This window comes from Hyaena hyaena, unplaced genomic scaffold (assembly GCF_003009895.1).
Source record: "Hyaena hyaena isolate Hyena2069 unplaced genomic scaffold, ASM300989v1 scaffold_212, whole genome shotgun sequence".
Classification (NCBI taxonomy): Eukaryota; Metazoa; Chordata; class Mammalia; order Carnivora; family Hyaenidae; genus Hyaena; species Hyaena hyaena.
Window position 1 is genome coordinate 558,526 of NW_024080845.1, and position 16,279 is coordinate 574,804.

Genomic DNA, 16,279 nt, shown 5'->3' on the forward strand with positions numbered 1-16,279 from the left:
GCTGGAAGGCTGCTGATTTGCCCGCGTGGAGAGTCATCGGCGAAGCCCGTCACGTGCCCGGGAGCCTCCCCGCGGAGTGTGTCCAGTGTCGTGGCCGCGACGGTAGCCGCTGTCACTCGAGCTGTGCGGGGCTTGTGATGGACGGCGCCTTCGCGGCTGCACGACTGCTGCGCGGAATGGTGCAGATTTGGCCCTAATAAACTAATCAAAATAAAAGCCCCGTGTTTCGTGTGTTTGGGGGTAATGCTAGCATGGTTGCTCTAGCTTAAAACAGGCTGGAGAAACGTAACAATTTGTTACGTGTTCAATACTGAAGAATGAAATGAGTTCTATTAAAAACATGTTGGTAGGCGCTGCAACTTGCATTGAGAGACACCACCTTTTACACAATAATGTAGGCGATTTAAGACGATGTTGCTGGTTGTCTACCCCTTAGAACGAAGACTATTTTCTGAAATAGTGTTCATTCAGAATCACAGTGGCACATATTTCACGTGTCTTCATAGTTTAATATAGTCCCAAAAAATCAGGAAGAAGGGGCTAGATCTCCCTGGCCTATGTGACACGTCTGTCATGACTTTGTGACAATCTTAATCGCCAAGTTGAAGTTGGGCTCTGATTGTGGAATTGATTTTTTTTTTCCATGGGACAAGTTACCTTCACAAGCCCGTTGTTTGCTGGTAATGTACTCTTATCAGCCTAAACTTTTCAGAAACCCACGTCTTCGCTTATCTCCACTGCCCAAGTAGCTATTTCAAATCCTTAATGATTTCTGTGGTATGAAGTTGGAAGTTACATTTGTTCCGATGTTTTGCAAAAAATTTTGTGGCCTGTATTGGTCAGGTGCGCTCTTGTCATTTTACTTTAATTATAGAAGACTCCGTAGATTGCCTTAACCTTTCTTCTCTTGCCTGGTTTTTATACCCCATAAAGATTATACAGAGCCCAGAATGGGTAGCAGAGTGCCCTTGCCGTGACTTGTGAAGAGGATGTAATCTGACTCATCTAATTTCTTGAACTTTTCACACAATTAGTTTACAACTTGAGCATTCGTGTTTTTTTTTTTTACAACTGTGTGCCATATCAATATCAGTTTTATGATAATTTTCAATGAAATAGCCACATTGCTATCCTTTCCATTTTTAGAAGTGGTAAATTTGAACTAGATAACATTGAGAAAATTAGTTGGGACAAATGGGATTTAGAAAGGAAAGACACTTGGACATAATCCTTAGGGAGAACGTGTGGTAGGATGGAAAACTCTGGGTCTGGGATTCAGGATGTTAGGGTTTTAGTCTTCACTGATGCTTCACTTGCTTTAGGGCAAGTCACTCAACTTCTCTGAATCTCAGCTGTTACAGTGAATGTTTTTATTTTTGTATGTGACTTTAAAAATGATAGTTATGTGCTTCAGAAAAATTGAAAGGTACAGAAAACACAGTTACCTGTCCTGCCTGAAGCAGCAAACCCTATTAATAGTTTTTCTTGTTCCTAGATTTCTCTTACATATTTTAATGTAATTGAGGTTATATTGTGCATAACAATTTTTATTTCACTTTAACTTAACATTACACTGCAAGTGTTCACGTATCATTACATTCTGATTTTAAAAAATTAAAGGCTACATGTTTCCTTAACTGAGTTAACAGTTGTCCTATTGTTGGACTTAAAGATTTTTCCCAAGTTTTGCTTTTATATATAGGACTGTAGTTAATGCTTTGGGCCATAAATTTTTGTTTTCATTTGGACTATTAATATAGGATAGAGTCCAAGAAGTTGAGTAACAAAGAGTATGAAAGTTTTAAAGCTCCTGATATAGATAAGTTCTTTTTTCAGATTTTGATTTAAATTCTAGTTCATTAACATACACTGTAATATTGGTTTTAGGAGTAGAATTCAGTGAATCGTCACTTACATACAGTACTCCGTGCCCATCGTAACAAGTGCCCTCCTGGGACACCTGGGTGGCTCAGTTGGTTAAGCTTCCGACTTCCGCCTAACGACTAGTGAGCCTTGTGTCGGGCTCTGTGCTGCCAGCTCAGAGCCCAGAGCCTGTTTTGGATTCTGTGTCTCCCTCTCTCTCTGCTCCTCCCCAGCTCATGCTCTCTCTCTCTTTCCTTCAAAAATAAAATATTAAAAAAATTGTTTTAAAGTGCCCTCCTTAATACCCATCACCTATCTAGCCCCTCCCCCACCTACTTCCCTCCATCAACCCTCTGTTCTGTCTTTAAGAGTCTCTTATGGTTTCTTTCCTGCTCTTTTTCTCCCCTCCTGTATGTTCATCTGTTTTATTTCTTAAATTCCACATATGAGTGAGATCACATGGCATTTCTCTTTCTCTTACTCCATTTAGCATAGTTCACTCTAGCTCTATCCACATTGTTGCAAATGGCAAGATTTCATTCTTTTTGACGGCTGAGTAATATTCCGTGTGTGTGTACACACCTATACACACACACACATACATACATAAATATAAACCACATCTTTATCCATTCTTCAGTTGATGGACATTTGGGCTCTCTCCATAGTTTGGCTATTGTTGATAATGCTGCTATAAACGTCAGGGTGCATGTACCCCTTCGAATCTGTATTTTTGTATCCTTTGGGTTAATATCGAGTAGTGCAATTGCTGGATGGTAGGGTAGTTCTATTTTTAGTTTTTTGAGGACCCTCCATACTGTTCTCCAGAATGGCTGCATCAGATTGCATTCCCACCAACAGTTTAGAAGGGCTCCCCTTTTTCTGCATCCTCACCAACACCTGTTATTACCTGTGTTGTTAATTTTAGCCATTCTAGCAGGTATGAGGTGGTATCTCATCAGGTTTTAATTTGTATCTCCTTGATGATGAGTGATGTTGAGCACCTTTTAATGTGTCCCCTAGCCATCTTTGAATGGCTTCTCTGGAAAAATGTCTATGCATGTCTTCTGCCCATTTCTTAACTGGATTATTATTTTTTTGATGTTTATTATATTTTTGAGAGAAGGAGCACACATGAGCAGGGGAAGGGCGAGAGAAAAGGAGAGAGAGATTCCAAGTAGGCTCCATGCTGTCAGTGCAGATCCCAGGGTGGGGCTGAAACTTAATGAACCATAAGATCATGACCTAAGCTGAAATTAAGAGTCAGATGCTTAACTGACTGAGCTAACGGTGCCTGTGGATTTTTTGGGTGTTTTATAAGTTCTTTATAGATTTTGAATACTAGCCCTTTATCAGATATGTTTGCAAATATCTTCCCCCTTTCTGTAGGCTGCCTTTTAGTTTTGTTGATTTTTTCCTTGGTATAGACAAACTTTTTTTGAAGTTTATTCATATTAGAGAGAGAGAGACAGTGTGAGCAGGGGAGGTGCAGAGAGAGAAGGAGACACAGAATCTGAAGCAGGTTACAGGCTCTGAGCTGTCAGTACAGAACCCGACATGGGGCTCGAACTCACAAACTGTGAGATCATGACCTGAGCTGGAAGTTGGATGCTTAACTGACTGAGCCACTCAGGTGCCCCTATAGATAAATTTTTATTTAAATCATTTGATCCCAATCAAAAGTGGCTTGTCAGTTGCTATGTAAAAAGATTAGAGCCTTGGAGTCATGAAAGACTATCCTGAATTACAGTTATCTTTTGATTTGTAGTAACTATTAAAATAGAGGGTACTTTGCAAGTTGAAATCTAGCTGTTTGGATATAAACGTCTTTAGAATTATCTTGCCCAAACAATGTCCCATTCTGCAAATGATCATAATAATAATAAAATCATATTATTATTTTTCCTTAAAGGAGGAAATCTTTAAGGCTATATACTAGCTGCCTTGTCCATACTTATATACTGTTTTGAAAATCAGGAGCAAAATGAAACTTGCTAGTTTACAAGAACAGATATGATCTTTTAAAAATAATTGATTTTATGTGTAGATAAATACCAGTGGCTCTTAAGTAGTAGAGCTATGAAGCTAAAACTCCAGTCCCAACTAGCATAATATAGAATACTCCTATCTTTCTTTGGCATAATATGAAATACTTGTAGATTATTTTTCTTGTTTTACATTTTAACATGTCTGATACTGAGATAAATGTCCCTACAGTTGACGTTTTACGTGTAATTGGTTGCAAATGTACACAAATGGTTGTTTCTCCTAGTGGCATGACTGGTCCAATGCAAACTGTCAGTGTTCAGGCAACAAATCAATTTATTTTATTTTATTTTACTTTATTTGTTAAAAAAATTTTTTTTAATGTTTTGTTTATTTCTGAGAGAGCTATAGAGACAGTGTGAGCAGGGGAGGGTCAGAGAGAGAGGGAGATACAGAATCTGAAGCAGGCTCCAGGCTCTGAGCTAGCTGTCAGCACAGAGCCTGACGCGGGGCTCTAACCCACGAACTGTGAGATCATGACCTGAGCTGAAGTTGGAAGCTTAACAGACTGAGCCATCCAGATGCCTGCAGACAATAAATAAATCAATTTAACCAGCACTTGAAGGACCATCAGTCCTGTTTATTGTCCAAAAATATTCCTTTGACTCCTGCTGGAATGAAGCAAGTACCACCATCAAAGTTTGCTGAATCGGTATCAGTGGTTTGGAAGAAAGTACTGGGGACAAATGTGGAGCACTTGTAAGAAATACTTGTCACCTCCCCAAGGCACAGGATAATATTGGATGGGAAAACATGGATATTGATGATTCTTCTGTCCAAAACTAAAGAGTTGAACTCTGAAGAAATATTAGGATTATGTTAAATTCATGCTGTTTGTGTTTTGCTTTTATGTTTATATTAATTATATGTAAAATTCTGTTTAAGGGTCCATTTCCACAAATATAAACTAAAAATTGCAAGACATAGGAATACCTCCAATCATAGTTTAATTGCTAGCATTGTTTTGTTGTAGTAGAATTTAAAAATGGTGCAGCTCCGAGTGCATGCCATTGTAGATTACCAATGAAATGGTAACACACTGATGTGCTTTTTATAAGGTGCTAGCTAGATATTAGTAGCTTTGAGTAGGAACCCATTTAAACACTGCTTGAGGCTAAGGAGAGCTTTTTAATTTAAATCCACTACAGCTTTTTGCATAAATGTGTAATTCTTTGAATTAGAATAATAATTTTGGGGAAACAAAAAAAAAAGGCAGATTTTTCTTTGAATGGCACTAGTCAAACAAGATTTCTTAATGTTTTCTTTTTTACATCTTAAAATAGCAATGTGGGAGATTGGGGTTGGGCACAGAGCTAAAAAAACAAAAAGATTCTGTCAGATCTAATTCTTTGGGGCATGGGGGAGTAGAGGACTTAACTACATGAACTTCAAATATTGGCATAATGATTTTGTTCCCCCCCCACCCCCGCTTTTTAAAAACTGTGTTGACTTAGCTTCCTTTTCTGAAAATAGGAAGCTAAGGAATAAGTTGATTTTTAAAAACCACTTTCTAAAGCTGAGACATACATGAACTATTTGTAGAATAAAAATACAAGGTCATCTTTTAGATTTTAAGCTGCAGTTATCTCAATAGTTGTTGATATATTAATTCTTTCTCTGCCTTTGGGATATCAAAAGGTGAATATGCCTTGATATGCTGAGTTTCTTTATCTCTGATCCTTTATATTGACAGTCTTAACATTTACTTAAAAAAATTCCCCTTAAAATGAAGGGGAAATTCTTACTGCATTAAAAAAAAAAAAGCCTAACAATATAGATAAGTATAAAAAAGAAGAAGAAAAAAAACTGTCAAATTCTGTACTCATAAAGACCTAGTTAGTATTTAATTGGCCATGTTAGGAATGGGTACTATGTTATTTTGAATTAGGACAGGGAGGGTTTTGGCTACTCCAAGAGACCATGGAAAAAGAGAAATAATCATACTAAGTTATCCTGAAATAAGACATTCAAAATATTTATACATGGAATACTGTTAATTTAGTCCTGAACATTTTTGTTGATTTGTTCTTAATTACAGGCTTTTTTTTAATTCATAAAAATATACCTTTGTTCCTGCGCTATAGTTGGAAAATCCCTCCATTTTAGTGAAGTGAAATTGAGAACAAAGAACCCCAACATCTTGGCATTACTACCAAAAGAGAGAAAATAGATTAAAACTAAGAATTATTAGAGCTCCAGTATCCTAGGATTTTTCCTTCCTTTAGAAAAAAATTTTTCTATTTGATTTATATAATGGTAACCTAAACTTACTGCTTTTATTTTATACAGACAAGGTCTTTACTGGGTGTATTTGAAGAAGATGCTACAGCTATTTCCAACTATATGAACCAGTTGTATCAAGCTATGCATCGGATTTATGATGCACAGGTAAAAAGCTAAAGGCTGATTCAGTGCCTTTTTTTTTTTTAAATGACTTTAAGCCCATGAGGACAAAGATAAATAGGGTCTGTCTTGTTTACAGTTGCCTAACCCTATCCTGGGTTCATAGTAGTAAATACCGTTTGAATGCACGAATGAACTTTTAAGTATTTTGTATTACAGAGCTCACATTCCAATTACTAGTGTATAGTTTATAGCGCTACAGAAGAGGTGAAGATTTAAGCATTTTCCTCTTTCTACCTAAACACAGTAAGAGCTTTCTTACTGAAACTCACTGATCATGATCTTTGCCTAAGTTTTAAATGAAAGCCTCATACTGTCACCAGCGTTTTCCCTAATCATGCTTTTAATATTAAGGAACACTTCCCCATTTTTGAGTAAAGGATTAAAAAGTAGTTTATCTTTAGTGAGAAGAACATAATAAAAATTTGATATAACTCTGGGTACTGGGAGATTAATTTAAAAAAGAGATGGGTACATCTTTTTTGTTGTTGAGCAGGCTTAAGATTCAAGGCTGTTTATGTAACTCCATTATAAGCCTTAACAACAACTTGGGTTCTGTGTTAAACTTTCTTTGGGATTAATTAAGTACTCACGTTTCTTTTTCTCCTTCTCATTTTATCTCCTTTCTGGACTCATAATTTTCTTTATGTACTAAGAAGTTGCTGTGATAGTTTTCTTTTTCCTTGTGATAGGTCTTTCAAGATTTGATTTCTGACCACAGAGATTACTATGATTACTATGTAAAAGGAATGTTATATTTGTCATTATGTTCATCACTGAAAAAAAGACTTCCAAAAGTATTTCCTTTATCTGGCTGTGTTGCTGTACTATATGACTAGGCTGACGACATTTTGGTTGTATGTTATTAAATGCTCTGGTCTAGTATCAGTGTCTAGAGAGAGGAGTAATTAGGCATTAATGTAGAATCTCTCAAGATTTTACTAAGATTATATACAGTTTACTTATAATTTGAAAGCTTTGACAATATTTTTTATTTTTTAAAAAATTTTTTAATGTTTTTTTTCTTTTTTTTATTTCTGAGAGAGAGAGAGAGAGCGTGAGCAGGGGAGGGTCAGAGAGAGAGGGAGTCACAGACTCTGAAACAGGCTCCAGGCTCTGAGTTGGCAGTCAGCACAGAGCCAGACGCGGGGCTCGAACCCACAAATCGCGAGATCATGACCTAAGCGAAAGTCGGACGCTTAACCGACTGAGCCACCCAGGCGCCCCCCCTTTTTTTTTTTTTTAGCTTTGACAATATTTAATGCTAAGTTTTTATTAGCTAAAAAAAAAAGCATGTATCTAGAACACTGCTAATTTCCTTGATGGTGTCTATTTATTTCATGGTTTGAGTTTCCCTTAAAAATGCTTTTTATTTTATTTAAAAAAAATTTTTTTAATATTTTATTTATTTCTGAGAGAGAGAGAGACAGCATGAGCAGGGGAGGGTCAGAGAGAGAGATACAGAATCTGAAACAGGCTCCAGCACAGAGTCCGATGTGGGGCTCAAACCCAGAAACCTGAGATCATGACCTGAGCTGAAGTCGGATGCACAACTGACTGAGCCACCCAGGCGCCCCTCCCTTAAAAATGCTTTAATGGTAGTTCCCTTTCCATTGATTTAATGAGGGGTTTAGAGAACAGGTTGTATAGCCTTTATGATAAGTGATAAGAGTGGCTTAGGTATATGTTCAGTAACATTGTGCTCATTTGAATGCTAATTTTATCTTGCAGAACGAATTGAGTGCAGCAACACACCTGACTTCAAAACTTTTAAAAGAATATGAAAAACAGGTATAGTATATGAAAATTTGTAAAGCATAATTTAAAATATGCAGTGAGGAGCACCTGGGAGGCTCAGTTGGCTAAGCATCCTACTCTTGGTTTGAGCTCAAGTCATGATCTCACGGTTTTTGGGTTGGAGCCACGCGTCAGGCTCTGCACTGATAGTACGCGGAGCCTGCTGGGGATTCCATCTTTCTGCACCTTCCCTGCTTGCTTTCTCTCTTTCTCTCTCTAAATAAATAAACATTAAAAATATGTATTCAGTGATACAGTATCTGTATAGGTAAATAGAATTTCTCATCAAGAATCCTAAGCTTTTTTGAATTTGCAGAAGGTAATTTTGAAATGCTGTTGAAATTCCATTATAGCACTTGTATATAATTTTAATTACTTAATGTTAGGTATTATTTAATTGACCTCTCTTTTTTTTTTTTTTTTTTTTTTTTTTAACAAAAGAAAAAACTGAGGCTTGCTCATGATTTTATGGCTGGTGATTGGAGGAATTGGAGCTAAATACCAAATCTTGAACTCCTTGTATGGTGTGCATTCCTGTGTACCATGTTAATTAGTTGCTTAGCCAACATTTTAATTAATGTTTACTAATTATACAAATTACACTATTTTATTAATGACACTTATTTTTAAGATTAAAAAAAATTTTTATAGTTTATTTTTGAGACAGAGATAGAGCATGAGTGGGGGAGGGGCAGAGAGGGAGGGAGACACAGAATCCAAAGTAGGCTCCAGGCTCTGAGCTGTCAGCACAGAACCAGATGTGGGGCTTGAACTCACTTACCTGAGCTGAAGTCAGACGCTTAACCAACTGAGCCACCCAGGCGCCCCATGGGGGAAGATTTTTTTTAATGTTTGTTTATTTTTGAGAGACAGAGACACAGAGTGTGAGCGGGGGAGGGGCAGAGAGAGGGAGACACAGAATCCAAAGCAGGCTCCAGGCTCTGAGCTGTCAGCACAGAACCAGATGTGGGGCTTGAACTCACTTACCTGAGCTGAAGTCAGACGCTTAACCAACTGAGCCACCCAGGCGCCCCATGGGGGAAGATTTTTTTTAATGTTTGTTTATTTTTGAGAGACAGAGACACAGAGTGTGAGCGGGGGAGGGGCAGAGAGAGGGAGACACAGAATCCCAAGCAGGCTCCAGGCTCTGAGCTGTCAGCACAGCTCAAACCCACAAACTGTGAGATCATGACCTGAGCTGAAGTTGGCTGCTTAATTGGCAGCCACCTAGGCGCCCCTTAAGTGACATTTAAAATTGTAAATTTGGGAGAAGTTAAAAGTTATATGTGAGTATTGGCACTTCTAACTCCCATGTTGTTTGAGGGTCACCTGGTTTTTTTATGTTTCTTTGTTTATTTTGAGAGAGAGAGTGTAAGTGGAGATGAGGCAGATAGAGGGAGAGAGAGAATCCCAAGCAGGCTCCTTGCTCAGCGTGGAGCCCAGCATGGGGCAAGATCATGACCTGAGCTGAAATCAGTAGTCATCTTAGCCACTCAGATGCCCTGGGTCAGCTGTTTTTAAAAATGTAAATTAGAGGGGTGCCTGGGTGGCTCAGTCAGTTAAGTGTCCCTGACTTCAGCTCGAGTCATGATCTCACGGTTCATGGGTTCAGGCCCAGTGTCCTGCTCTATGCTGACAGCTAGGTCAGAGCCTGGAGCCTGTCTTCGGATTCTGTGTCTCCCTCTCTCTCTGACCCTCCCCTGCCCATGCTGTCTCTATCTCTCAAAAATAAATAAAAAACATTTTTAAAAACTTAAAAAATGTAAATTAGGGGCGTCTGGATAGCTCACTTGGTTACGTGTCTGACTTCAGCGCAGGTAATGATTTCACATTTCATGGGTTTGAGCCCCTTGTCGGGCTCTGAGCTCGGAGCCTGGATTCCTCTCTCTCTGCCCCTCCCTGCCTCAAGCACTGTCTCTCTCTGTCTCAAAAATAAATAAACATTAAAAAAAAAATGTAAATTAAAGGAATGCATGGGTGGCTCAGTCAGTTGGGCGTGGGACTTTTGATATTGGCTCAGGACATAATCTCATGGTTTTGTGAGATTGGGCAGATCGGGCTCTGCACATTAGTGCTTGGAATTCTCACTGTCCATCTCTCTCTACACTCTCAAAATAAAAAATGAACTTACAAAAAATAAAAATGTAAATTATAACATCATTCACAAAAAACATACCGCACTGGGCCTTTACCTCATCTGTGTTTCTTACTTTTCAGCGTTTTCCGCTGGGGGGTGATGATGAAGTTATGAGCTCAACTTTGCAACAGTTTTCAAAAGTTATAGATGAGGTAAGTGCTTATTATATTTTGCTTGAAAAAATGGTCTTATAATTAAGTTACTCAGGTTGTTTAGCTTTTATTGGGCACTTGTATTATTATGATAGGAGCAAATCTCTATGATAAAAGTTTACTGTTTAAAGAAGGACCTTGTTTCCATCTTAGTGGCTTCCTCATAAAAATAGTACTTTCTTTTTCTGATTAAAACATTGTTTTCAAGGGATAAGCATATAGATGTGCTCTCTTTCCTCCTAGTCCATGTCACATTCAGCCTTTCACCGGGTTATTTGATGTAGGCAGGGAGAGAAGAATTAAACTTTGAGCTACAGGTAGGTTCTGGATCTTTTTTAATGCTTTTTCTGTTGAGTGGTTAGAGAAATTAAGGGCTGGTATTGGCTGTCTGGGATGGAAGGATTAGTAAACTAAAGTGGCAGAATGCTGCTAGGAAGAGGAAGTATGGGGAGAGCCGTCTGAAGGGTCCGTCACTGTTCTCAGAAGGTGCAGTGAAAGTGCTTTTCACATGAAACATTAGAGAGTTCTGTCTTTTCTAGTCTATCTGAAAAAGTAAATTTTTGAAGTATTTTAATAACTCATTGTAGCAAAGTATTGTCACCGGAAAGCAATACAAAGAAATTTTTATAGGAAATGGACTATTTTTATTCTGGTAAAATATACATAACATAAAATTTACCCCTGGTTACATTTATGCATTCACAGTGTTGTGTAACTATCACCACTGATGGGCCAGAGCGTTTTCATCATCATCCCAAAGGAAACCTGGGGCCCGTTAAGCAGTCATTCCCCATCGCTCTCCCTTCAGCTCCTGGCAACTGCAGATGTACTTTCTATCTATATGGATTTGCCTCTTTGGGATATTTCATATAATGGACGTACATAATTTGTGGATTTTTGTGTCTGTCTTCTTTCACTTAGCATAATGTTTTTAAGGTTTATCTGTGTGGCAGCATGTATCAGAATTTCATTCCTTTTTTAGGTGAATAAAATTCCATTTATGAATATACCACATTTTATTTATCCATTCATAGTTGATGGACATTTGAACTGTTTTCTACCTTTTGGCTAGTGGAAATAGTGCTGCATTGAGCATTTGTCTACAGGTTTTTTTGATTTTTGTTTTTTGGGGTTTTTTTTGACACCAGTTTTCAGTTCTTTTGGGTATATAATCAGGAGTGGGATTGCTGGATTATATGGTAATTTTAAGTTTAGCTTTTTGAGGAACTGTCGAACTTTTTACCACAGCTTCTGCACACTTTTACATTTGCACCAGTAGTAGGGGGTTCCAGTTTCTACACATCCTCACCAGCAGTTTTCGCTTATATTTTTGTTATAACCATCTAAGCGGGTATGAAGTGGTATCTCATTATAGTTTTTATGTGCATTTTCCCAATGGCTAATGACATTGAGCACCTTTTTCTATGCTTATTGGCCATTTGTATGTCTTTGAAGAAATGTGTCTGGAAGTCCCCACCCCCAGTCCACAGGGGATACATTCAAAGACCTGCTCCCCCCAGTGGATGCCTGAATCCTGTATGTTTTCCTATATATACATAAGTGTGATAAAGATTTATTTACAAATTAGACAAATGAGAGAATAATAATGAAATAGAATTATAACATTATACCATAATAAAAGTTGTATGAATATGGTGTCTCTCTCTGTCTCAAAATATTGTGCTGTACTCACCCTTCTTGTTATAATGTGAAATGATGAAATGCCTACATGATGAGATGAAGTAAGATGAATAGTGTAGGCATTGTGATCTAGTGTTAGGCTACTGTTGGCCTTCTGACACTATGTCAGGAGGAGGATCACCTGCTTCAAGACTGCAGTTGACCTTGGGTAACTGAAACAGCAGAAGACAACACTGTGGGTAAGGCAGGGGCACTACTGTATTCAGACCTTTGCCCATTTTTTAATTGGGTGGTTTATCTTTTCTTACTGAGTTTACGACTTATTTATTCTAGACACAATTTCTTTATCAAGTATGTGATTGTCAAATATTTTCTCCCTTTTTAAAAACATTTTCTTAATGTTTTATTTCTGAGAGAGAGAGAGAGAGAGACAGTGTGAGCAGGGGAGGGTCAGAGAGAGAGGGAGACACCATCTGAAGCAGGCTCCAGGCTCTGAGCTAGCTGAGAGCACAGAGCCCGACGTGGGGCTCGAACCGCGAGATTGTGACCTGAGCCAAAGTCAGACGCTTAAGTGACTGAGCCACCCAGGTGCCCTTATTTTCTCCCTTTGTGCAGGTTGTGATTTTATCTTGATAGTATCCTTTGCACAAACAGTAAAAAAAAAAAAAAAAAATTTTTAATGTTAGTTTATTTTTGAGAGAGGGAGAGACAGAACATGAGCAGGGGAGGGGCAGAGAGAGAAAGGGAGACACAGAACCAGAAGCAGGCTCCAGGCTCTGAGCTGTCAGCACAGAGCCTGATGCGGGGCTTGAACTCATGAGCCTTTGAGCCGTGAGATCATGACCTGAGCTGAAGTTTGCCGCTTAACCGACTGAGTCACCCAGGTGCCCCTGCACAAAAATTTTTAATTTCAATGAAGCCCAATTTATATTTTCTTTTGTTGCTTTTGCTTTTGGTGTCATATCTAAGAAACCACTGCCAAATCCAAGGTTATCTTGTGTTCTTTTCCTAAGAGTTTTAAGTGGATTTCTTTTTTTTTTTGCTGTATAATATTTTGTAGTATATCACATAATTTTGAGCGTTCTCATATATAAAATGGATCAGCTTCTGTTTACTAGAATTTGTTTAATTTGCATAACAATTGCTAAACGTCTCTGTATAGTTATTTATTTGGCCTTTTTTTGTCTTTTACTAGCTTAGCTCTTGTCATGCAGTACTTTCAACACAGCTTGCTGATGCCATGATGTTCCCCATTACCCAGTTTAAAGAAAGAGATCTGAAAGGTACTGAAGTCAAGTTTATGTTTACTTTCACTAGCTGTCAGAAGATCAATACTTGCAAAGTGCATATTACTCTATACCTTGACCATTTCTGACTATAGCTTGTACCACTTCAGTGTGTCACTGGATATTTATAAGAGCTCTTGCTATATGTTCAACTAGATAACTGAAGAATACTGATAGGAATACAGTGTCACTTCCCTAGAGAAAGCCTAGAGAAGGAGATGGGTAAAACAGATAATTATGATACTCTGTCTTTTATAATTGGGGAATGAGCAAGGTACTGTGGGGGCTCAGAGGAGGGTGTCAGGAAGGCATCACCAAGAATGTGGCCTGAGCATTGAACAGTGAAGAGGCATTTGCCAGCAGAAGAGAGTCATTGTTCTATTAGAAGGACTAAAAAGTACAAAGGTATGGGTTGTAGAAGTACATGGCTTGTTTTGTGGATGATGAGAATTTAGTATGGTAGCAATGTTGGATATGTTGGGGTGTGACAGGAGACAGATCTAGAAATAGATCATGCTAAAGCTGTTAGACTTGAGTTTATAAGCAAAGAGAAGCCAGTGGAGGCCTTTAAGAAGTAGACCAATTCCTTTGGTTTTGGAGGAGGGAATAGAGTGGATTTGATGTTGAGGAAAATGGATTAGGAAGTTGAGAGCTCAAGGAGATGACAGTGGCACAGGAGGTGTGTTTTTGGGTTGCAGTAGCAGGAGGTAGGGGTACTGGCACATCTAGCAACCGATGACTTAGTAGTTTATGGTGGGTTTTTCTCCCCCTACTTTGAATTAGTAGATGGTTACATGTGAGTTTTTATAGACTTGGCTCTGTTTTCTCATAATTTACAGTCTCAGACAGTCATATAGACTTATTTATTGAAAATATAGGTAGAATTAAAACTGAACTGATGTATCAGTGGATGGTAAAGTATTTAAATTATGCATGAAATAAAAACAAATGCATTTTAGAGATGGAGTTAATATTTATGGTGATGATCCTCAAGAATGGTCGTTTCCAATGTCAATAAACAAGTGCTTTTCTTAGTCTGAATGTCATAACCTTGTTAATTATTCTTTGTTCCTCATACAGCAAAATAATTTTTACTTAGTACAGTCAGTATCAATAAAGGAATTAAGGGGCACTTGGGTGGCTTGGTTGAATGATTAACTCTTGATTTCGGCTCAGGTCACGATCTCAGGGTCATGGGATGGAGCCCCATGTTGGGCTTCATGCTGAGTGTGGAGCCTGCTTAAGATATTCTTTCTCTCCCTCTGCCCTTCTCCCTTGCTTGTATGCTTTCTCTCTCTTTCTCTAAAAATAAATAAATAAATAAATAAATAAATAAATAAATAAATAAATAAAAATATGTTGCATGCTAGTACTAAGTCAGAATAATTTGGATATCTTAAAATTTGCAATGATTTAAAATTTGTTTTTAATGTCATACTACTAATTTGTGGCAAGTAGATTTTCTGTTGGTGTAACTGCTGTTAATAACAGTGAATGTTCTGTAGGCTACTTGAAACAGAATAACTTTTTCACTTTGAATGTTGAATTATGAAATGTTATTTGGAGTCTTAATTGTAGCTTAAATGGCAATTACTGTTTTTTTTTTTTTAAATATTTTTATTTATTTCTAGGAGAGAGAGAGAGACAGCGTGAGCAGGGGAGGGTCAGAGAGAAGGAGATACAGACTCTGAAATAGACTCCAGGCTCTGAGCTGGCAGTCAGCACAGAGCCCGACGTGGGGCTCGAACCCATGAACTGCGAGATCATGACCTAAGCCAAAGTCGGACGCTTAACCGACTAAGCCACCCAGGCGCCCCAGCAATTACTGTTTTCTAAACAAAATTTAAGATATTTCACAAATATGAGGGCGCCTGGGTGGCTCAGTCGATTAAGTGTCCAACTTTGGCTCAGGTCATGATCTCACGGTTTGTGGGTTCGAGCCCCGCATCTGGCTCTGTGCTGTCAGCTAGCTCAGAGCCTGGAGCCTGTTTCGGATTCTGTGTCTCCCTTTCTCTCTGACCCTCCCCTGCTCATGCTGTCTCTCTCTCTCTCAAAAATAAGACATTAAAAAAATTTTTAAAAAAAGATATTTCACAAATATGCTAAATTGAAACATTCTTGAACTTTTCCAGAAATACTGACATTAAAGGAAGTGTTTCAGATTGCTAGTAATGGTAAGTTTTGAATATTTTACACCGTTGGTTCTCACAGTGATGTATTTCTTTATCAATACAAATCTGTGGCCATATTCTATGTAATAATTGAAAAAAGGAAGCTAATTAAAAGTTTCAGTAAATATTATGTAAATCAGTGCTGTTATTTAAGTTGCACTATTTGTGCTACAAGAAAAATTTAAAAGGAAACTAAATCAAATCTTGCGGTTTGCTATCTTAATAATACCTGAGGAACTGGTGTAATATTTACCCTTCCCTTCTTTCCCTGTATACTCCAAAATTGTCTCTAATGAGAATTTGCCTTTTTGTACTGAAAAATAGTTTAAAAAACTTATAGTGGAATACAGTCTATTTGGAATTAAATATTTTGCCAGTTAAATAAGTAGAAACATACTTAATGGGAAATTTGTCTCTGGGGAATATTTAAGTGGAGTGCTCATATGGTAGAGAATTCTTGCTTTACTACATTTGTTGGAAGATGCACACGTGAAAACCATTTAAAGCATTTTAAGTTTTGTAAGGTACTATTGTATTGTTGTTAATACTTCTGTTTTCCAGATCATGATGCTGCAATTAACAGATATAGCCGATTGTCAAAAAAAAGAGAAAATGATAAGGTGTGATACATACTTACTCCTTTATTATCACAATTAGCAATTGTTTCATTAGATGGTCTAGTTTTTCCTGTTTAAAAATAGTAACCAGCAGTTACTTTGTATGTTTTGCTGTATTGCCCTTAGTTTATTCTTTCCTTCTAGTTGTTTCAAAGCCTTCCTGATA

The 16,279-nt window shown here is 37.8% G+C and overlaps 1 protein-coding gene across 2 annotated transcripts in view; it reads left to right on the forward strand.

The window, feature by feature from the left end:
• APPL1 (adaptor protein, phosphotyrosine interacting with PH domain and leucine zipper 1) overlaps positions 1-16,279 on the forward strand; it is a 45,949-nt gene that overhangs the window by 595 nt on the left and 29,075 nt on the right. For both annotated transcript variants that reach the window (XM_039242441.1, XM_039242440.1), the window contains exons 2-7: positions 6,199-6,297; positions 8,044-8,103; positions 10,327-10,398; positions 13,235-13,322; positions 15,458-15,499; positions 16,058-16,116. In XM_039242441.1, the coding sequence (XP_039098372.1) occupies positions 6,199-6,297; positions 8,044-8,103; positions 10,327-10,398; positions 13,235-13,322; positions 15,458-15,499; positions 16,058-16,116 (420 nt within the window). The remainder of the gene's footprint in view (positions 1-6,198; positions 6,298-8,043; positions 8,104-10,326; positions 10,399-13,234; positions 13,323-15,457; positions 15,500-16,057; positions 16,117-16,279) is intronic.